The sequence below is a fragment of the Vitis vinifera genome, chromosome 3 (assembly GCF_030704535.1).
Source record: "Vitis vinifera cultivar Pinot Noir 40024 chromosome 3, ASM3070453v1".
Lineage (NCBI taxonomy): Eukaryota > Viridiplantae > Streptophyta > Magnoliopsida > Vitales > Vitaceae > Vitis > Vitis vinifera.
In genome coordinates this window covers 3208593-3232357 of record NC_081807.1, presented here as the reverse complement: position 1 = coordinate 3232357, position 23765 = coordinate 3208593, and the positions used below count along the sequence as shown (strand labels likewise).

At 36.1% G+C, this 23765-nt stretch overlaps 1 protein-coding gene across 5 annotated transcripts; it reads right to left on the bottom strand.

Annotated features, from left to right (window-relative positions):
• Window positions 1-2181: 2181 nt before the first annotated feature.
• LOC100854024 (uncharacterized) lies at window positions 2182-19344 on the bottom strand. Of its 5 annotated transcripts, none has more exons than XM_010646960.3 (18): window positions 19123-19344; window positions 17366-17556; window positions 16649-17274; window positions 16493-16559; window positions 16233-16397; window positions 15991-16136; window positions 15852-15918; window positions 15596-15760; window positions 15426-15508; window positions 15269-15332; window positions 14837-15183; window positions 14329-14743; window positions 14147-14244; window positions 13958-14001; window positions 5861-6056; window positions 5080-5224; window positions 3696-3814; window positions 2182-2630 (listed from the first exon to the last, which is right to left on the bottom strand). In XM_010646960.3, exons 2-18 carry the CDS (start codon window positions 17421-17423, stop codon window positions 2475-2477), a joined length of 2961 nt encoding a protein of 986 aa, XP_010645262.1. In that variant the 5' UTR covers window positions 17424-17556; window positions 19123-19344; the 3' UTR covers window positions 2182-2474. The 5 variants fall into 5 exon arrangements, 4 of the variants coding, with proteins under 4 accessions (XP_010645262.1, XP_059591809.1, XP_010645241.1 ...); XM_059735826.1 differs by having other exon boundaries at window positions 15426-15505; XM_010646939.3 differs by having other exon boundaries at window positions 3678-3814; window positions 19123-19343.
• Window positions 19345-23765: the final 4421 nt, after the last annotated feature.

Here is a 23765-nt window from a genome sequence, read left to right as displayed (position 1 = left end):
TTTATTGATACCCATGCCAACTTGAGGGGGGAATGAAATCAAAGAGGTCAGCCATGGCGGACCGGACCGCGCATGTTAGCATCTTCGCCTTTTTGTTTTCCGCCATCATTTGAACATAAAGGTTTGAAAATCCTATGCTGTCCATCTTAGAATGATCCAAAAAGAAATAAAAAAAAAAAAACAAAGTGTCAAAGTCATGCTGTACAATTTTGAGAAAAGAGGGGACAGACCAAGAGGCGAAAGGGGCGTTTTTACAGGAGAAATTTTGGAGTATCTGATGCTCCTATGTATTGGTGTCAAAGGATTTTTGGCATGGGGTCTTGATTTAAGATCACAATTCATGAAAATTCATGGACTTTGACTAAATAAATCAACCTAAATAGAATAATAATTGATTTTAAAATATAAATTCAAACATGATGTGACTCACATATTTATGATTTAATTAATTAATTTATTCAAAATCAAAATAAGTCAAATAGGGTTTAATTTGATTATGAGTATGATTAAATTAATCAATAAGATTATTAAATAGACCAATTTGAATCAGACTCATAGGTTATATTTGATTGCCAAAAATTTTGAGAAAAATGCAAAGAAAGGAAAATAAAAAAGGAAATGCAAATGGAACAAAAAAGTTAAAAAAAATAAAAAATTGATTTAAAGTAGATAAATTATTTTTTATATAATTTTAAAATATATAAATTTCTAATTAATTCAAATTATATTTGATTTTTTATTTATTTTCTATAATAAAATCAAATATAAGAAAATCATTTTTCGTAATATATATAGGGAACTGAATTATGCTAATTGACTTAAAAATAATTTATTTATTAAATGAGTTAAATAAATTAACACAAATTTGATCCAAACATGATTATATTCTTTCTGACCATCAAAAACGATGGAAGGTTCGGATACAATTCATAATCTAGGTGGTTTTTTGGGTGAATTTTAAAAGGGGCTAGGAGACTACATGTTTGATGACAAGGCTAGCTAAGCCCATATGGTGCACCAAATCCATATCCTACACCGTGCCCTACTTTTCTACTTTTGGGCAGATAAGGTCCAAGTAATGTACTATTAGACAACTGTGAAATGGGTGTAGTTGTGAGGGCAACGGGGACGTGTACAACTGTGCAACCCAAGCTTAACACATCCTGGAGATTTGATGGTGGGCAATTGGGCTAGGTTCTAGATAAGGGAGGAAGGGAGGCAGTTGAACCAACAAGTGAGTGAGTGGGAAGATGATGCCCAATACCTTGTTGAGTGGATGGCGACTTCCCACTTCTTTATTGTTGGGATCTTTGTATCACTACTACTCTCATCATGCACCAATAAGTCTTCCAAGCCCCTGCTACCAAATATGAATGCGCCTTTTCTAATGTCAATTGCCAAGAGAATTCCTGGATTTGGGCCATGAGTCCTACAACTTTCAAGAATAATTTCCCCAAAAACATAGGCTTCCTCTACAAACCAACCTAACTTTGTCATACGTTTTTATTCTTATCTTTCAAACCCCAAGAAAGGAAAAGAAAAAAAGGTGCCCTCAACTTTGTCTTATTCTAAAAATAAAACAGAATAAAATTCTAATTGGGTATACATATTTATATTAAAAACAAAGAGCTTTCAACCATTCAAAAAGAAAAGGGCCTTCAACCATTTTCCACCCACCTCTGAGCTTCATCTTCACTCTTCATTGGCTATAGATTAAGACCTACTACCGAGGAGGAGTTGAAAAGTCAAAAAGAAAATGCTTTTAAGCATAGAAAGCATTTGTAGTCCATTCAAAACCACTCCCCAATGGGCTTTTAATGTAAACATGCATAGGCATAGAAATATGCTAGCAGAAAATTGATCATAGTTTTAAGGGCAAGGTTAAAGTCTGAGAACTTAGCTGGTAAATGCCCAGAGATTGTAGCAAGAGTGAAGGTAAAAAAACAGAAGAGCTCACTCCTGTTGCTGCAAATTTTCTCAATCCACAGAATAGAAGGGAGAGAGTTAGTATGGCATCATCCTGAAGGTGGGATAGGTCGATTAGAAAAAATCTATTTGACATGGGAAGGAGAGAGGTGTACCTTAATATGGAAAGATCTACTGTATGAAGATTTGATATGGCATCATCCTGTAAGGTGAAATGTCAAATAGATAACAAGGGCCCTGAAATGAAGCCCCATGTGATGAAAAAATTTAAGATACATTGATAAGTAGAACCTCAACTACAAAATGAAGTGCAGGACTCCATGAAGCATCGTACACACAGCCTTCGGAAAGGTGAAATACATCGATGGGCAAAAAAGACTCCAGAATGAAACTCTGGGTGACAAAAAATGTGGAGTAAATTCACAAACATAATCTTAAATATGCTGCATTTACAAAGAACCAATATTGGTAGATCGTTACTATAACCATCTCATAGCATTAAGCAATAGAAACAAGAGTGACCGTCTGATCTTGAATGATTGAAATTTTTATAATTCACTTTTATATTGACTCCATCTATACAGGTCATCATCACTTTCATCAGACTTCTCAGGACCAAATTCAGCAACGTCTGTTTCCTTGTCTTCAGCTAAAGCTTCTTCAACGGCACCTTCTTCATTTTGGCCAGACTTTGTTGCACCTTCCTATCAAAGCAACAGTAGATTGCAAAACTATGCATCAGGCCACTATGTATAACTCACCCAGGGATGATCACCAGTGTACTACCTATCCAGTAGGCACAGCTAACCAGGCAAAGCGCATTAACCATAGACTGAAGAATAATGCTATCTTTCTACAAGAGCACGGATTGTACATATAGCAAATGAAGGGAAGTCAAGTCCCTGAGGCATATAAACATGACATTATACTTCATTTTCCATCATTTCATTTGCCCATGACCTGGCATTTGGGTTTCTCCTAAACATTTTTTAAAAAATAGGTTCATTACTAAAATGTGTTACTTTCATAAGACAAGTTATAATCATGCCTAAATACCTGAACTCCTAAACCGTGCACCTATCCTTAATTGTTTTTTGCTTTACTAGAAATTGAAGCGAAAGTCCTAATATCAAAGGAGCAATGATGGCATTGAAAATTTAATTAAACAAAAAATAACTACCCATATAATCTAAAAATAGGCTTCTAAAAGAAGCAACACCATTCTGACTTCTTTATTAAGCTATTTCTAACGCATAAACTCTTTTAGTAAAAATAGTCAAATATCGAACAGCTCTTATAAAGCTTAAAAAGGTATTTTGGCTTTTCTCAAAAGCGAATCAAAACAGGGCCAAAGAGAGCAGACATGGTTTACAGCATACTCAATGCAAACCCCTAAACAGTGGATTCTAAAATGGTTTCTGATTACGAGTTCCCACAATGCTTTTTTTTTTTTTTCATTTTTTATCTTTTTTTATATGTGGTCCCTTGATCTTATTCATCATCTAACAAATAGAATGAGGAATAAATTAAATAGTCCAAAACCATTTCACTAGTCTAGTACTTATACCATGAAGCATTTTTTTTAAAATGTGGAACAGATAAGCTTCTGTCCAGAAATCAGCATGTACATCTTGATAAGAAAAGATGGTATTTCCTGAATATACATCTGGATGCACAGAGACATGACCATTCCTCAAAGGTATTGTAGTGCAGCGCAGAAGAGAAAAATAAGAAAGATCAAGAAGGCATACATTAGTTTCAAGAGTCACCTCTTCCATCTCCTCCTCCACACCTGTCAAACCAACTGAGTTCTCCTGCTTTGAGTTCTGTTCTTCCTGAGCAGCAACTTGTTTCAGCTGCTCAATTACTAGTTCAAAATGGGAATGATCTGCAAAAGAAATGAAATCCTTACAATGATTTTCAACCATACTATAAATAGCATAGTGAAGCATCCAACTGGAACTGTGAACCTATATAACTTGTTCTTAGTGCGAGCCAGCACAAGCCCCATGCATGAATGCTGCTAATTGTCACAGCTTTTTCCACATATGGTGGTTACAATAGAGCAATCATTAGATGGATTTCTCAGTCATATAAGACTGGATTATAATTTCTGAAAGGAACATCAAGGATTTTTATGGGATGAGATATCAAAGATCAATATAAAAAACTCTCAGTCGTTAATGAACCCACATACCAAAAATAGGGGTTTGACACAGGATTTTATTAGTTGTTTGGTCTTTTTTTTATATTTTATTTTATTTTATTTGTTTACTCACCTTTTAAATAAACATGCGCAAAGAAGTACAACACGGGTGACAACAGTTGGGGCTAGGTTTTAGTTTTGTTAAAATTTGAATAGACCATGATTAAAGCCTGATCAGAATTTCGTTGAAATCATGCCCATGGCCAACCTAGGCAGTGCCAGTGCCAGGAATGCAGTCTAGGGGGGGCAAAGATAAGAGATTTATTTCAGGGGGGTCAACAAATGGCAAAATTGTGGTGTTTATGCTAATCAAAAGCATATTTTCCAATTGTACATGAGGTCAAGGGATGGAATCCATCCTTTGATTTTAATTTTTGTCACAGGGTGGGGGGGTGTTGCAGGCACATGCCCCTCCTGAGCCTAGGCATAGTGCCCACTGTTGGGATAAAGGGAGTAGAAAACCTGACTCCAAGGAATAAGTTTTGTAAGAGTTGCAAGAAAATAAGTAGGACAAGGACCAAAAATAAATAAAAAGAAAGGACAAAGGGGGCATGCAGCAGAAGGGAACTACTTGTACATATTAATACACATGAGTGATCTGGCTCTATTTGCATGAGATATGGCAAGATGAGAGCAGCCTTTTGCAAAAGATGGAAACTAAATAAATTTCTAGTTCAACTAAAATTGGAAAAGAGCAATTGCAGTGTTAGGTAAAAAAGGAAGGTAGAGAAGTTCCTAAGCTGGATTTATATAAAATCTAAATTTTGGTGACCTTTCATAAGAATACATATTTGACTTTCAGAAAACAAGATAAGGCACACACGCATGATTTCCAGCAGAAAACTATTGGCACTAGCACATTAAAGGAATATTTAATGTTTCCCAAACAAAATTCTAATCAAATATAAAATGAAGAAAAGAGGGGGGGTGACCAACAAGGACTTCACCTTTGGCACGATTTGTCGAAGCTTCAAAAAGCCTCAGTGGATGTTTACGCTCTTCCATCTTATACTTCAACTTGACTTGATTACGTGTTCGACCAGGGAAAAGTTGCATTATCATAGAAAAATCTGTCCCAAACTGCTGAACAGCCTAAAATAGATTAAGACACTATTATTTTTTTGATTAAGACACTATTATTTGAAACATTTTGTAACGTATGGAAATACCACTTATGCCAAATGAAGCAGAAAAGTGATGACATTATCAATGGCTAGATTATCCCACCAAAGATGATTTTTGGTGAAGGTGCTGATAATGCATCCATGCAATCAGATGTACAAGACTATCAATGATTTGGAAAAAAAAAAAAAAAACCAATTAATAATACCTCCATGACATTATGGATACAACTAAAATGTACTACCCATCTAATCCACTAGCAATCTTCAGCACTGTTCAACATATCCTCTTGCCTATTTTTGGGTGTATATACACTGCTCCAGGGATCAGTTTAGTGGTGGAACAGTGTCTCTTAAAAAATTTGTTAAAACTTTTGCAACTTTATTTACTCGGAGCCCTATATGAACCATTTGAACAAATGCCTCATAAAACTAACTTCTAAACTAAGGTTCTAAATGAAATTACTTTCAGTTTTCTAACTTTAGTTTTGGCAAGTAGCCTACCATGAAACAAAATTTATTCACCTTCTTTATCAGTTATCAATGTAGGGTATGATAATGGGTCAGAATAAATAATTAAATTAATACAAAGTACTGCCACTCATACCTCGTAGAACAACTCTGTGTCACTTTTTGACCATCTTGAAGTGGGTGTTTTGTCCATGTAAGACTGGTAATTAATGTAATGACTACTTGATTGAATCCTAACATTTTCTTCATCATCATTTGATGCCCTAGCCTGTTCTGTAGCACCAGTTTCCCATCCATTATCAAAAGAATCATGCAGATAAGAATCATCAGCACTGCAAAAATAGCAATTAGTATTATGAATCAGTGAGCTAAATCTGTCTATGCAAAAACTAGTACACACAAACAAGCGAACCTCCTCTTTTTTGTTTTATTAAATCTCATAAGATCAGTAAAAGAGCAAGTGTTTACAAATAACAGGTGCCCTAAATCCCAGATGTAAATTGTCGTACAGACTACTATCTCTGTTTCTACCAATCTCTACTTTGTATAGCTGGTAAATAAAGTAAGCATTTCCTCTTCCTCCCAGTCTTGAACATACCTGGAGAAGCTTGGATTGCAATGACTTCCTTTCTCCCTTACCATATAATCTGCTATTCGCATCACCATAAGCTCTGAACAAATTGGGGACCCATACATGCCCATTGCCATAATGATGGTATTCACATTCTTAATGAAAGTTAAAATGATGATTTCATGACCGCTGCTAAGATTCTCTTCACCACTCCACCCAAGAAGAAGAAATTCGGAGGATGATTCGAAATCAGTCGGTTGTAGTGGAGAGAAAGATTTTCCAGGTGAAGTCTGAAGATTACAATGGAGGAAAATGGCTTTCAATAACAGAGAGAAGCCGAGGTTATGTGGTTTCTTTAGATTTTGGAGAGGAGGAGACGGGTTGGCTAGTGGAGCAGTTAGAGAAAGCTGTGGAGTTGGAGGATTCCAGGGGTTACATTCGAAAAATGAGGGGCAAGACCAGGACTCATCTGATGGAAATATGTTTTAATAGCAGAGGGTGTTATATGAAGATCACAGAATATAGTGCAAAGAGAAAACCTTTGGTCTTAGTTGTTCCAAGAGGTGTTAATGGCTGCGGGTGGGAAAACCTCAGGAAGGTGATTGCTTCAGTCCAAGAGCTATCTGTTCAAGTTGGGAGAGAATCGAAGGAGACGCAAAACAAGCTTCAAGAGAGCAAAGGAATGTACAGAGGTGAGAGGACCTACGCTGAGGTGGTTGCAGAGAAAGGAACAAGGAATGGCGCAGGGATGCCAGTTGGAAAATGGGCAAGAGCGGTGGTTTGTGAAGGCAAAGGAGAGATACGTGACTGGTGTGAGGTTGGAAAGGCTATAGCGAGAAGGGTGGGGATGAAAGGAATGGTATCCGTAACACCCATTTCTGCTTACAAAGGGTGTTTTTTTGTGGAAAATGCAAGGAAAGCTCAGTGGTTTCAAGAAAGAGGTAGTTTCACAGTGAGAGGAGAGGTTTTTGCTCTGAGGAGATGGTCGCCAGAAGAGAACTCAGTGGTGAGGGGAAAATTTAGACGGGGGTGGCTGGAGCTAAGAGGTCTCCCTTTCCACCTGTGGGATGAGGTGCAGTTGAGTCACATTTTGCAGCAGTGGGGGAGGGTAACGGAGGTGGCAAGAAACTCCTTGAAGTTTGTTGATTTGTCGAAAGTAATATTGCGGGTGGAAATGCTTCCAAAGGTCGTGCTCCCAGCGCTATTAGAGGTAGAAGATGGAGATTGGACATACACGGTTGCAGTTACAGTCACCGGAGAAGATGACGGAGAAGACGACGGAGGAGACTATATCAAGTCTGAGTCGAGTTGCAGCAAGGACGAGATGAGGTCAGCCGGGGGTTGCGTCTTGAAGAAGCCACAGATGGTCGAGGGGCTACGAGCTATTGACAGGACCAGTGACTGTCAAAGATGGATGCCCCGTCATCGTCTCCATTTTAGCTCTTCAGATTCAAAATCGGCTAAGGGGGAGAAAGGAAAGGGAAGGTGGATGTCGGGCCCAAGGACGGGAAGCAATGTCGGGCCAACACCAGACGCCTTTGAAGCCCGTTCTGGTTGGGCCCAAGTTGGGGCGAAGGATTTTGGGCCATTAGTGGGTCCAGCCCATAAAGGATCTTCAAATGGTGGCCCGTTTGTATCTTCGTCTTCAAAGCTCCAAGGACCAGGGCTCTCTGCAAAGAATAGAGCGTCGGAAGGTCTTCCTCAAGCGTCGTCAAAGACGAAGGGATCTCCAGTCTCCGTAAGGCGCAGAGCAAGAAGTGGGCCGCCGAGATTTGACGAGGCGTCTTCTTCCCCGAAGCGTACCTTTGAAGGAGGGGACTCACAAATCGGGACATTTCTCGGGGCAAATCTCACTCCAGAAAGAGTGATTTATCCACTGGTTTGGAAACATCCAAGGTTTCCACCGGCAAGACAGAGGGGGAAGAGGGGATTTTGCAATGCAAACTGATTAATGAGGTGCGTAATCCTATCTCAGCTGCTTCTGAGCGAGATTTTCCTCTGTCTGGGGCTTTTGAGTCGATTCTTATTCCCGAAACCTCGGTTTCTTTGGGTCATCCTTTTTGTGTCCACTCTTCTTCTTCGTATCCGTTGGAGTCAAGCCACGCTTTTCAGCGTGGACCTGTTTCTATCTCTCCTGTGGTGTCTGATAACCATCGTGGTGGTGCGTCCTGTTCGAAAGGTGTGGTGGTACCCCTAGAAACCTCTAACCAAAAATCTAAAGACCGACCTTTCCTTAGGGAAATTCCTAGCAACCTTGAGGTGCGTGGTGACTCAGTTGAGGCTTTGTTCCCTGTGCAAGAACCTTCCACTCTCCCGCTGGAAGGTTTCCAGATTGAGGGGCTTACGCCTCGGAAGATGGTCAAGGTTCAGTCGGTTCTGGAGAGTTTGAGGGTTAGAATTGTCAGGGATAATGGGAAAGGTGTGGTGGGAGAGAACAGGAATCCTCTCTCTGCGGACAAGGTTTATTCCAGAAGAAAGAAGAAAAAGGGTTCTGGAACTCGAGGAGAGGATTAGTCTGGGTGCGGGTTGTGTTGGGTTGTGATTGTTCTAATGAAGATTTTAAGCTGGAATACAAGAGGTTTAGGTTCTAGGAAGAAAAGGAGGACTGTGAGAAGGTTTTTAAGCACTCAAAACCCAGATGTGGTGATGCTTCAGGAAACAAAGCGTGAAATTTGGGATAGGAGGTTAGTGAGTAGTATTTGGAAAGGTAAAAGTCTGGCTTGGGTTGCTCTTCCTGCTTGTGGGGCGTCGGGGGGGATTGTGATCTTGTGGGATTCAGTTAAGTTCAATTGTTCAGAGAAGGTGTTAGGATCCTTCTCTGTTACTGTAAAATTGAACTCTGATGAGGAAGGGTCTTTTTGGCTAAGCTCAGTGTATGGCCCGAATAAGGCAGTGTGGAGGGAGGACTTTTGGTTGGAACTTCAAGATCTACATGGTCTAACTTTCCCAAGGTGGTGTGTAGGAGGGGATTTTAATGTGATCAGGAGGATATCTGAGAAGATGGGTGATTCTAGGCTAACAGTCAACATGAGGCGTTTTGACGAGTTTATAAGGGAAAGTGGTTTGTTGGACCCCCCTCTTAGGAATGCGGCTTTTACATGGTCAAACATGCAAGTCGATCCTATTTGCAAGAGGTTAGATAGGTTTTTGTTCTCTGCTGAGTGGGATTCTTTTTTCTCTCAAAATATTCAAGAGGCCCTTCCTAGATGGACATCTGACCATAGCCCAATTTGCTTGGAAACTAATCCTTTTATGTGGGGGCCGACTCCTTTTAGGTTTGAGAATATGTGGTTGCTCCATCCTGAGTTTAAAGAGAAGTTTAGAGACTGGTGGCAAGAGTGTTCGGTTGAAGGTTGGGAAGGTCACAAATTTATGAGGAAACTAAAGTTTATTAAATCAATGTTGAAAGAGTGGAATACAAGGGTCTTTGGAGATTTAAGAGAGAGGAAAAAGCATATTATTACGGACTTAGGCAGAATTGATAGAATTGAACAAGAAGGGAATTTAAATCTTGAGCTGGTCTCGGAAAGGATCTTAAGAAGGAAGGAGTTAGAGGATTTGTTATTGAAGGAAGAGGTTCAATGGAGACAAAAATCTAGGGTTAAGTGGATTAAAGAAGGGGATTGCAACTCTAAGTTTTTTCACAGAGTGGCTACTGGAAGAAGAAGTAGGAAGTATATAAAGTCTCTGATTTCTGAGAGGGGGGAGACTTTAAATAACATTGAGGTTATTTCTGAGGAGATTGTAAACTTCTTTGGGAATCTTTATTCCAAACCCGAGGGTGATTCTTGGAAGATTGAAGGGATTGATTGGGCCCCTATTTCTGAAGAGAGTGCAATTTGGTTGGATAGGCCGTTTTCGGAAGAGGAGGTTCGAATGGCAGTTTTCCAATTGAATAAGGAAAAGGCCCCTGGCCCTGATGGCTTTACCTTAGCAGTTTATCAAGAGTGTTGGGATGTGATAAAAGAGGATCTTATGAGGGTGTTTTTTGAGTTCCACACTAAAGGGGTAATAAATCAAAGCACAAATGCGACTTTCATTGCTATGGTGCCTAAGAAAAGCCAAACTTTCAAAATCTCAGATTATAGACCTATTAGTTTGGTTACAAGTTTATATAAGATAATTGCTAAGGTCTTATCAGGGCGGTTACGTAAAGTTCTTCATGAAACAATCTTTGGCTCGCAAGGAGCCTTTGTGGAAGGGAGACAAATATTGGATGCTGTATTGATAGCCAATGAAGTGGTGGATGAGAAAAGAAGGTCAGGAGAGGAAAGGGTAGTTTTCAAAATTGATTTTGAGAAGGCCTATGATCATGTGGAGTGGGGCTTTTTAGATCATGTGCTTCAAAGGAAGGGGTTTAGCCAGAAATGGAGAGCTTGGATGAGGGGTTGTTTATCTTCTTCTAGTTTTGCTATCCTAGTTAATGGGAATGCAAAGGGTTGGGTTAAGGCCTCTAGAGGATTGAGACAGGGAGATCCTCTTTCTCCTTTCCTTTTTACTCTAGTAGCAGATGTTCTAAGTAGGTTGATGATTAGAGCTGAGGAAGCTGGGATAACTGAGGGTTTCCTTGTGGGGAGGGATAGGACTAGAGTGTCCTTGCTACAGTTTGCTGATGATACCATATTTTTCTCTAAAGCCTCTTTGGATCTTCTTCAAAACCTTAAGATTATCCTTTTGGTTTTTGGGCAAGTATCTGGTTTAAAAATCAACTTAGAAAAAAGCACCATTTCAGGTATCAACACTAGGCAGGAAATGTTGTCCAGTTTGGCTTTGGTTTTGGAGTGCAGAGTGTCAGAGTGGCCTTTGTCTTATTTAGGCCTCCCTTTAGGAGGGAACCCAAAGACAATAGGATTTTGGGATCCAGTGGTTGAGAGAATTTCGAGGAGGCTGGATGGGTGGAAAAAGGCCTATTTGTCTTTGGGTGGGAGGATTACTCTAATTCAGTCTTGTCTGTCTCATATCCCTAGCTATTTCCTTTCCCTCTTCAAAATCCCTGTATCTATAGCTTCAAAGATTGAGAAGATGCAAAGGGATTTTCTTTGGTCTGGGGTCGGGGAAGGGAAGAGAGATCACCTTATCAGATGGGAGGTTGTCAGTAGACCAAGGGAGATGGGAGGTTTGGGCTTTGGGAAGACTTCTATGAGAAATAGTGCCCTCTTAGGGAAATGGCTTTGGAGGTTTCCTAGAGAAAGGAGCGGTCTTTGGCATAAGGTTATTGCGAGTATATATGGGACACATCCTAATGGATGGGACGCCAACATGGTGGTTAGATGGTCTCACAGATGTCCTTGGAAGGCTATTGCTCAAGTTTTTCAAGAGTTCTCCCCTTTTGTTCGCCTAGTGGTGGGCAATGGGGAGAGAATTCGGTTTTGGGAAGATCTTTGGTGGGGAAACCAAACTTTGTGTGCTCAATTTGCTGAACTCTACAGAGTTAGTTCTGTGAGAAACCTTACTGTCTCAAATGTCCTTGGCAACTCCTTTCCATTGTCTTGGAATTTTAACTTTCGCCGCAATCTAACGGATTCAGAAATTGATCTCCTTCAGAGATTAATGTCCTCCCTTCATTCTGTGCTTCTTTCCCCTTCCTCATCAGACTCAAGAGCGTGGTCTTTGTCTTCGTCAGGTTCGTTTTCAGTGAAATCTTTTTTCTATGCCTTGTCAAAAGATTCAAATCCTTTAATGTTCCTTCCGGCCAAGTTTTTATGGAGCTCAAAAGTCCCTTCAAAGGTTAAGGCCCTCGCTTGGTTAGTAGCACATGGGAAGGTAAACACTAATGACAAGTTGCAATTGAGAAGACCCTACAAAGCCCTCTGTCCTCAATGGTGCATTCTTTGCAAAAGAAATGGAGAGTCGATTGATCATCTTTTTCTTCATTGTCCCGTCACCATTGGACTTTTGGCACAGGTTGTTCAATCTAGTAGGTGTGATTTGGGTCCCTCCAAGGAGCATTGAGGATATGTTGGTTATTTCCTTTAGAGGCTTGGGGAACTCAGTAAGAGGCAAGATTCTTTGGCAAATTGCTTGCCTTACTTTGATTTGGATGGTGTGGCAAGAAAGGAATAATAGAATCTTTGAGGATAAAGGGAGAACGGAAGAGGTGGTGTGGGATTTGATTTGGTTTTACTCTTCTCTATGGGCTTCTTGTACTGAAGCTTTTAGAGGAGTTCCTCTAAGCATCCTTCAAATCAATTGGATTGGGGTTTGCGTTTAAAGAGTTTGAAGTTTGTTGGGTTTTCTCTTGTTTTTAGATTACTATTGTTGGGTGTTCTCCTTGGTTATTGTGTAGGAAGGACCTCTCATCCTTCCCTTGGTTTTTTTTTCTCTTTCTTTTGTCTCTTTTTTCTCTTCTGTATTTGTTCTTTTATTAATATAATCTTCTTCGTTTCTGATCAAAAAAAAAAGATTTCATATTAAAACTGTCCTACTGGTCTATCCTTCTACCTCCCAAAAGCAATTCTAAAATGAAAACTAGCACAATTATGATGGAATAACATAGTGGCAAAAAAAATATATATATATGATGAAAAACATACACTTTGGTGACACAAGTAGCAATAAATCAAATAGTGGCAATCCTTGGAAGCAGCTAAATATTTTTTTCCCTGCATGCTCACTCTGGAAGTTGAGCTAAAAGTATGATCATGCTACCATGCAAGCTCCCCAAGCACCAATTTTTTTATGTTAAATCAATAAACCGAAGTTAAAGATGGAGAGTGGTATGTCCATGCAATCATTAGGAGTTAAGACTTTCTCCTTAAATTACCATATACAGCTTCCATGTGTGCAACTTAAAAACAATATTATTCAGGTGAAGTTTGAAACACTACTGCTAACAAATATCCTGATTTAGTCTCACACCTGAAGTTAAGAATAACAGTGAGATCTACCCACTCTTTTCTGTATATATATATTTTTTATAGGATATAAGTATACCATAGTAGACTTGAGCAGCATTGTAAAGTGATTATGTTCACAATGACGAAAACTCTTAATAAATATATCATAGTAGACTTGAGTGGTATTGTGAAGTGGTTATTTTCACAATCATGAATGCTCTTACAATATATCATAGTATACTTGAGATTCTCTTTCTCTCTCTCTCTCTCTCTCACATCCACTTACTCTTTTCCCCATGTATTTTTTATAAATATCTCATTGTAGACTTGAGATTGTACACCACCATGATTATTATTGATTGCTGTAAAAGAAGCTACACCTATCAGCAGCTGATTGAATCAATTATTGTTGGATTACAAAGACAAATTCAAGAACAAAAAAGTGAAAAGGATGGAAGGTGCAGAGCATGTGTGTATGTTCATGCAGTTGCCCTCCTTATTCTATGAAAGGGACACTTAATGCGGTTGTTGAATAGTACTATCCTTACTATTTGAAGGAAGCACAATAGGGTCATTCAAGAGTATGCATATTTTCCGAGTGTGGTCTTTTCCTTCATTTTCCCCATGAGGGTTGGGTTCACACACACAAAACCAGAAAAACTACAACAAGTTGTTTTTTACATTAAGCTGCACATAAACAATTATCAATCAGAATATATGCAAAAGTTTTGCAATTCTGAAGAGTTCAGATAGCTTAAAAGAAAAGAAAGTTGAGAGAGACAAATTTTTATCCAAATATAGTTCCTAATTTAAATTATTCTAATACCTTTGATTGGCCAATGGTACTTTCGATGATGAGGCCTCTTTATTCTGCATAAAAATACAGATAAGGGAAGAGCAACGACATCAGATATTCTTGAATAGTGAAACTAACTAAATTTGGCTATTCAAGTTTCTAACCAGTGAAAGATGTGAGCATGATTGTTTCGCTTCTAAGACAAAAAGGAAAACATACCATCCGCTCTCTCATCTCTGACAGAACAATTAGATCCCTAATGGGCAACTTTTGAGGGTCAATTTCATCCTCCGGTGTTTCAAGCAAAGTCTTGTCCACTATGAAAGGGGAAATCTTTTGTTAATACATAGATGAGAAATAATCATGTCTTACAAACTTTGAAAACAAGCAATCAAATGTACCACATCTTCTTTTCCTCCTGGTAGAATGTGAAAATTTCTTGGGAGGTTCTTTGGTTGACTTGTCCCCTGTTTCATTGGCATTCTTACGCTTCCGAACTGGCTTTTCATTTTCAGCAACAGATTTCATTGACTTTCTTGGAGCTCTTTTCTTTCGGGATAAATTTTTCACCTTGCACTCATCATCCCTATTTCTATCCTCATCAGCAACAGAATTAATAGGAGGTTCAGCAGGCTTGGCCCCATTATCACGAGCCTCATCCTCAGACTCATCAACAAGTTCATGTGTAAGTATCCGTTTTCTCAGCCGCCTTGATGATTTCCCAGTTTCATTCTTGTCAACAGCTGTGGAAGATTTTTGGCCCTTTTGAGAGAGAACAGATCCTGTCGAAGTTTTTCTTTTTCTGCCCTTTGAACTCTGAGAATCCCAATAAAAGAACACAAAAAGGTAGGGCCAGATTAACATGATTGAGCATGATGTTTTATTTACTATAAATGTCTACAATGTTACCTCACTTCCAGGAATTTTAGGACCAGCCCCTGCTGAATGCACATCTCCAGAAGCAGCAGCATCTAAGTTGGCACTCTTTGCAAGGTCTTTATTGTTCACTGGTAATTCATAGGTAGGATCTGTAGAAGCAGAGTCACTGAACCTCACAGATGAGAAATCAAGAACTTCACCAGCTGGGAAAGCAGGAATCGAGTCCTCATCCATGTATTCAGTTTCAGATGGAAGCAAATGAGCATCCTGTGAACATGAAACGGACTCAACTGTGTCTGGATGGGGCACATCAAAGCTAGGTTTATCTTTGTCAGTATGTAGCTTGGATTGGGATGGGTTTTCTCCCATATGTTGCCCTGAAATTAACATGGAATCAATTAAAAAAACAAAAACCAGCAAAATAGTAGAACGTACCATGCAGGCAGCTAATTGTTAACATACCAGATGCAAGGGTGGCCTTTGACAAAATATCTAGAGTTTCCAAGCCAGAAAAGGCCTCTACTTCCTAAAATGAGCCAAAGGTCAAACCAAACCAATCCAAGAAAAAATTTATAAAAGAATGCTGCAATAGTATTTAAAAGAAAGTAGAGATATTCACCTCTGGCTGCAACCTTCTATTATCAATCTGAAAATCTTGATCATTTTTACAGACATCAGCTTGCCTCCCACCCGCTTGATCTTCTGTCACAGAGAGAATAGGGTAAGTTTGATCTGGTGTAGGATCATAAACTGCAGCAGCTAAGTCAACAGAAGAAAGAATTGAAATACCAGGTTCCTCCCCTATGTCCTTGTTATTGGAAGCAGGAAGATTTTGTGCCTCTGAAGGAGAGAGCCGACCTTCAGCATCAGTATAAACAGGATATGATTCCAGGAACTTGTTCCCTGGGAGGGCATTCATGTTAACCTGAGGTTGGGGCTTACTTGCAGCACTCACTGTGAATAGAAAATAAGCAAAAGTGCTCAATAAGGTGAACATAAGCCAATGGAATCTTTCAGCAGGTAAACAAAGCTTTTCATCACTGACCTGTCACAGTGGCAGGCTGAGAGAGAAAATCATCAAGATATTCCAACCCAGAAAATATGTCTGCATTCTGAAAATAACAGAATTTATCATTCCTGTAGTTGCATCACAACAATATCAGGAAAAGAGATCAAATTTTTACCTCTCCTGTTGATTTTCCATAGCTAGAATTCCAATCACCATTGCCATCAGAAATTGCAACTTCTGAATGCAGAGCATCTATTGCATCAAGTGGACCTGAGGGGTTTACCATTACAGAGCTTCTATCATCATCACAGAATGTAACCCCTGAAAATGAACCCACATGTTCTATCAATGGCTCCTTAGCCCCAAGCATCCCAGAAGTAGTTGAAGAAGGACCAACTGAATCCGTCAATCTATTACCTACAACATTAGCCGGCTGAACAGACTGTGCTGCATCTATGCCAATGGAGGCTAGTGTAACTGGTTTTTCCTTTGTGACATCAGGGAGAGTGGTAGTGACTGATGCAGATGTTTCCTTCCTTGGTTGAGACTTGGCCTTGGGTTGAAACTTGCCACTACCCCTAACTGCACTAGAATTTAAAATCAACCACTTAACCCCTCATAAGCAAGAATACGACTTCATATACAAGAGATTGAAAATGGTGTAAGCAATTACTTACCATTGCTTGTGGCAGGCCCAGGAAGAATGTCATCAAATGGGTCCAAATCAAACCCCAGAGTGTCTGCCTAAAGCCAAAAGAATTCTCAGGGTAATAGAACATAGAAATCATGTAGATGCTACAACGATACCGGGAAAGAGAAATACAAAAGATTACCTCTCCCACTGATTTTCCAAAACTAGAGACCCAATCACCATTGCCATCAGAAGCAGCAACCTCCGAATGCAGAGCATCTGTGGAGCCCAAATCCTCCACAAGAAGTTGAGATGAGGGGTTCACTAGAAATGAGCTTCTGCTTTCACGAGGAAATTGAAGTTCTGAAGGAGAACCCTCGTAATTTTTCAATTTTTTCCCAAAGCTAGAATGCCAATCACCATTGCCATCAGATATGGCTCCTGGATGTGGAGCACCTGTCTCTGAAGGGGGAGCACCTGTGGTGCCCACATCCTCTCCAGAGGCAAAAACTTGGGACAGGGAACTCACCGATGCCAGACTTCTATTGTTATCAGTGAATGAAACTCCTCCAACCAAACCCTCATGGTCTTTCAAAGTATCTTTACTCCCACCAATCTCTGAGGTATCTAGAGATGAACCAACTGTGTCATTTAATCCATTCTGTATAACATCGATAGGGCGAAGAGACTGTGTTGTGTCTGAGCCAGTAGTGGTCGGCCTAATTGTCTTTTCCTTTGTAGCATTAGAAATAGTTGATGGAACTGAGGCAGATGTTCCCTTTCTAGGTCGGGCTTTTGCCTTTGGTTGAAACTTGCCCCCAGCCCGAGCTGCAACAGCAATTTTGTATCAACCCACTCAACCCGTTGATTGGAAAATGGAGCCTAAATACAGAATTTTCACAGGAAGGGTAAAACTTACCATTGATAGCAGCAGGCTCAGGAAGCACATCGTCGAGGGGATCCAAATCAAAACCCATGGTTCACCCTAAAAACCAATAGAATTATCGAAGCACACTGGTTGAAAGCTTCATGTGTCACAAGACTACAAGGAAGGTTATCAAACAACCCAATGCAGCACTGAATGGGCCTTCAAGAGAGCTGAAAATGACTCTGGAAATAATGAGCAAGAGAATAAAAGAGTTAAGCAGACTTTTTCCAGACCTACAAAAATCAACAGTTCATACAAATTTTCCATCCAAATTTCTCATGCTAAGTACTCAGGAAAAACAACTCAGGTTTATGTTTTTTAAACCCAAATTCAAGCACATTTGATGCATGGTTATTAAAGGCACAAGATGCATTTCAGGTGTAATGGTTCCTTAGAGCACAAGCATGAGAAGTAGCCCATCAGTTCAAAGCCACAAAGAAGCACAGATTGCTACAAGTAAACTTATTTTCAGCAAGATCATTATTGAAGCAATGCTGGCATCCATGGTTAAATAGTATAGGGGTCCATGCAAGTAGGTTTCAATAATTTAGCAAGCTTTGAATTTCATTGGGAAATACTTCCATAAAGAGAGAAAAGGATGTGGCTAAGACTATATAGGAGCCCATTTGGTAAGCCTCGTGTGAAGGACTTCCATCATTATCATCTGGCAAACCATCACACAATGTCCATGTTTTCCTGATTTTCTTAGTTTTTCAGATATGACAATGAAAAGGAAACTTTTTCTGTTATGCAACCAAAAAAATGGTAGGACGCTAAAACCTGTTTGCTTACACATTTTAATAACCTGTTGGTGACGGTTGATCATTTTTGGAAAACATTAATATACCTGGTTCTATTCTCATAAAACAATTCTCAAAGACAAATTTTTGAAAACAAAAACAAACGACAGTTTCTGAAATTTTGTTATTTGAACCTAATAGTTGTTTTTATCTTATCTTAAGAAAATTCACCTCTTCGAGTCTTAATGGTGTAAATCTCTCAAACTTTAATTTCCCACCATGATTATTTTGAGAATTTGTTCTGAAAACGGGTAATTTTTGGAAGTTTTAAAATGTGAGGCGTTTGGGGTAATTCTTGTATAGATTTCTTAGAAAAAATTGGAAGCAAGGAGAATAGGCAAGGAAAGGTGATTTTCATAGAGTGTTCTGAGATACAATTTGGAATCATGCTGAATGGGTCAGGAACTTTGGCATTACGTATTCTTTTCTAAAGAAATTTGGCATTACATATTCTTCTCTAAAAATAGTTTATTATTTAACTCTTTTCATAAAAATAGTTTTTTATTTTATTTTATTTTATTTTATTTTTATTATTATTATTATTATTATTATTTTTAAAGAAGAAACTGTTCTCGAAGAACAGAACCAAACAGGGCCATTGTTTTGCAGTTTTCAAAATACAAGAATGCAACCATCCAAAAATAACATCTCATCGTTTTGGTTTCTGCTACCCAACCGAGCCAAAATTCCCTTTCTTTTTATAGTTTTTTTTGTTTTTCTTGTTTTCGGGGAATGCAAATCTAGGAAGAAACACGATTTATTGAAGGAACTGATCTGCAATTCATATCGATCATATAACAACTCCGACATAACCCTAAGCAGTCCATCACGTATGTTATTCATTTTGTGGTCCTCTGGCAAATGTTCGACTTCCGAAACTCCGAGTTCAATGCATACAATTATCAGTTTAAACTTTAAACTACATCATTGAATTTTGAGAGAGAATACCTGTGCGAAGAGCCGAAGTAAGAGGACCGCTGAAGAGAACAGAGACAACAACGCCGAACTTGAATCGAAGCTATGGACTAACTTGATGTTATCTCCTTCTCCAATCGACGAAGAATGAGGCTGGACGGCTTAGGGTTTTCAGAGACACAGCTGAAATTTGGAGAGAGGGAGCGCGAGGATGACGACGACGGTCGGATTTTTATTTTGTAGAAAACCTAACGAAAAAACATATACATACGTGTGTGGGGGGTAGAGAGGGAATATAAAAATAAATAAAATCATAATTAAAAACCAAAAAATAAAAATAAAAATAAAATAAATAAAATTTTATTATTTTTCATTTTTTTCATGCCAAAATTTCTTTTTTCCAATTAAATAGATTTTTCTTAGAGTAAAACCTCCAAACGGTTTTGTGTGTATAAAATTTTCTTAAATAATTGAAACTTTATTACAATAATAAGTACTTCTTATTTATTGTTTAATAATTACAAAGACAAAAAATTTAAATGACTTCAAATTAAAAATCAAAATTAGTAGTTAGCATATGTTAAAGGGAAAAGCAGGTTTTCACTTACTAATTTAAACAAATATAAAAAAAAACTTTAATTTTATAAATCAAATTTATCTTCATCTATTTAAAAATATTTTAAAATATATGTATTTATAATTATTTCATGAGATGACTCTTTTATTTGTGAGATTACTAATTTGAGATCAATAAAATAATAAAAATTTAAAAACTTAAAATATAATTAAAATTTAAAAACTTTAAAGATAAAAATATAAAAATAAAATATTAACTTTCATTAAAGTATAAGAGTAGAAAATGTAAATATCTCGAAAGAGTTGAAAATACAGTGACAATCAAAATTTATTTTTTTTAAGTATTTTATTTTAATTTTATTTTTTATTTTATTATTGATGTCCACTAACAAAAATTTTATTAAAAAATGACTTAATTTATATAATACATGATATAAAATTATTATTAATTATAAAATTATAAATATTTTATATATTACTTGATGATTCTAGATGATTTTTTCATAATAATTTGTATCTTATATATAATAAAAATTTATAATATATTTATTTGTAATATATTTTATCAATTTAAAATAATAATAATTTTTTATAATTTTATTTAATATTATCGAGTAAAATAGTATTTTAAGAAACAATTATATGACTTATGAAAAAATATATGTATTTTAAAATATTTTTAAATAGATAAAAATAAAACCAATTTATAAAAGTTCGGTTCTTTTCTATATTTTTTAAAATTATCAAGTCATAACCCACTTTTCCCTATTGAATGTATTTGAAAAATTCTACTTCAAAATTAAAGTTGATTCTAACCGAACTTGAATTAGTATTTATAATTCATTTCCCTCGGTTGAGATTCTTGAGAATCTTCCAAGTTTGGGCTCATTTGATGAAGGCCCAACTCTCCATCATCATGGAGTTCTGTGATTCAAATCCATTTTCAGGGCCCAATGTAACTGGGCTGCAAAATGCATGTTCAAGTTCAGATTTGAGCTGGGTCCAAGCCTCCTGGTCTTTCTTCAACTCGATTTTAAGTCCATTAACAATGGGCCTCTCAAAAAGGATTATCAGTAATGGAATAAAGATTTCAATCACAAATCCATAAATCCCAAAATACACCACATAAAAACAAATGACTCCATGATTAATTAAAAAAATTAAATTAATTTTTAAACTCTAAATACTATGAAACTATTGATTTATTAACTAATTAGACAATTAATCATTATAAAATTTTATTACTATAATAAATTCTTATGTTTTGAAATATTTGAAAATATGCTAAACTAGCTTTTAAATATTTTTATCTTAATTGTATGAATTAAGAAGAAACTTAACCGGGTGTTTAGTAGACCAACTTAATAACATAAAGTGACTTAATAATTTAATTTAAGTTATTAAGTAAATCAAGTATATTTGATAAAATAACTTAATGACATGACTTAAAAGTGAAAACAACTTTAAGAAATAAATAAAAATAATTTATTTATTTTTAAATTCATATATTTATTTTACCTTATTATCCTCATTTACCTTAGTTATCTCTACCATCTCATTTGTCACTTTAGACCTCTGTTATTACTTGCCTTTTTTTACCATAGTTATAATTTATGATAATAAATATATCAACTCGATAATTTATAATAAATTTTAAGTTAATTTTATCAAATTATATGTAAAAATTAAATAATAAATTTTAATTCAATAACGTGAATATAATTTAACTTAAAGTCAACTTAAGTCACTAAATAATAAGTATTAAGTTTTACTAACATCCTCTCATGATATATTTTAATAAAGATTTTCAAAATTAATCATTTTGGTGAGAAATAAAAATTAAATTCTCAAAACCTAGAGAGTATTGGTAGATGTTTTACTTTTAATGAAAAAGACATTTGAAAGATGCCCCCACAAAGGTCACTCCTTTCTTTTAAGGTTGATGCATCCCTCTCATTCACAAAACAAATACAAATTATTGTCTTGATGGAAGTGCTTTTTAAAACTATATAATTTAATAGCTTTTAGAATAAAAAAAACATTTAAAAATATTTTTAACCCAAAGTTTTTGTGTTCTCGAAACAATGTTTTTACTTTTTGGAGAACAATTTTAAGTTGTCTTCTCTTTGTATTTTTCTATAATTTTTAAAACAAATGTTGTACCCTTAGAATAATTGATGATCAAGTATGTTTTTTTATTTTATTCTAAAAAGGCAAAAGACCATTTTTCACGAATGCTCCCCAACATAGTTTTAGAGTATATTTGGTTTTCAACGAATATTAAAGAAATGAAAAAAAAATAGTTAAGGTTATGTTTGGATATCAGAAAGGAAATGTGACCAAAGAAAATAAAAAAATAGATTGATATTCAATAAATTAATTTTATATATTGCTTCAAACTTTTTTTTTTTCACTTATTGAGTTCTTATATATAAATATTAAATAATTAAAAATATGTCATTTTTAAAAATAATTTTAATTATATTTAACTTCTTTTTTGCATTTTTCTATAATAAAACCAAATATAAAAAAATCATTTTCCTTAACATTTTTTTTTCCTTAATACTTTATCGGAACTAAACATAACTTAAGAAAAATAATTTTCTCATATTTGTTTCATTATAAAAAATATAAAAGAAAATTATATATAATTAAAATTTGTTAAAATTTTATGCATTCTAAAATTAGGGGGGGGGGGGGGGGGGAAATAAGTTAAATTAGTTTGAAAAAACTACATAAGAATAATATCAAAAATTTTCCACTTTTTCTTTATATTTTCTTTTGCATTTTTTTTCAAAATTTTTGGGAACCAAACAAAGTCTTAAGCTACGTTAGTTCCAGTAAGAAAAGAGAAAAAAAACCACTAAAGAAAATAATTTTTTTCATGTTTTATTTCATCTTAGAATAGAAAATAAGAAAGAAAATCAAATATCATCAAAATCGGTTAAAAATCTATAAATTTTAAAATTATCTTATATTTATATAATAAGGGAGGATAAGTAAAATAAATTCCTAGAATGATATAAAAATAATTTATTGACTATGATTTTTTTTTTCATTTTTTCTCTCTATTTTTTTTCCTCAAATTTTATGAGAACCAAAGTATTATGAGTTGCGTCAAGAATTCACATTTAAGCAGCGAAATAATATTTGTAATTGTACATTTAATGGAGGGAAAAACCCTAATAATTTTCAAGGTGGAAGCCGGATTCCTTCCCCACCCAATCTCTCTGTGTAATTTCCAAAAAGAGCCCACATGGTTGTTACCTTGAGATCAAAGGCAAGTTGCAGATTGGGACATGGCAGAAACAGCAAGCTAAATGCATTGTAGGCAGCCAAGAATGCTTCAAATTTGACAATGATGGTCATGGGTGGCCGGTGGGTGGTGACTCCCTGTCTCCCATGCTTTCTCTCCATATACTCTCCCCGCTCCTGTCCTCACGTGAAAATAATGTCCATATTTTAATTTTTTTAACACAGTTGAAAAGATTTTTGAAATAATAAAATTTAGATCATTGGATTATATACAAAATGTGACACGTCTTCATCCATTCTAATTTGATGTCGAGGAAAAAGTTTTTGAAATTATATAAATATGAATTTCTTTTAAACGTTATAGACGTGTTTTAAAATGAAAAGAGCTTATTTGATTTAAAATAAATAATATTTACACAGTTAAAAATAGGTCATTATAAATGATATCAGTGCAAATCCCGTGAGGGGTATCTATTTGTTAGATTTTATAATCCCATGAATATAGTAAAAACATTATGTTTATGTGGAATGATTGTGATGTATTACATCAAATAAGAAAAAAAGTCTTTAAAATTATATAAACATGTTCATAATCGACAATATTTATACGATGGGAACGTCAAATTAAAAAAAAAAGACAGTTTTTTTACTTGGTCAAGTTTCTATTGTTGTTATGCAAAACAAAAGTTTTAAAATTGTTTTCTATATTGTTAAAAATTTCTCAAAGCGTTCCATGAAAAATATCTAAAATTTGTCGTACTTGGAAAATTGTTTCCATTTATTAAGAATAGAACTGTTTTCCGAAAAGTGCCAAACAGGCCCTAGTGTCTGTGGAGGTCGTGAAT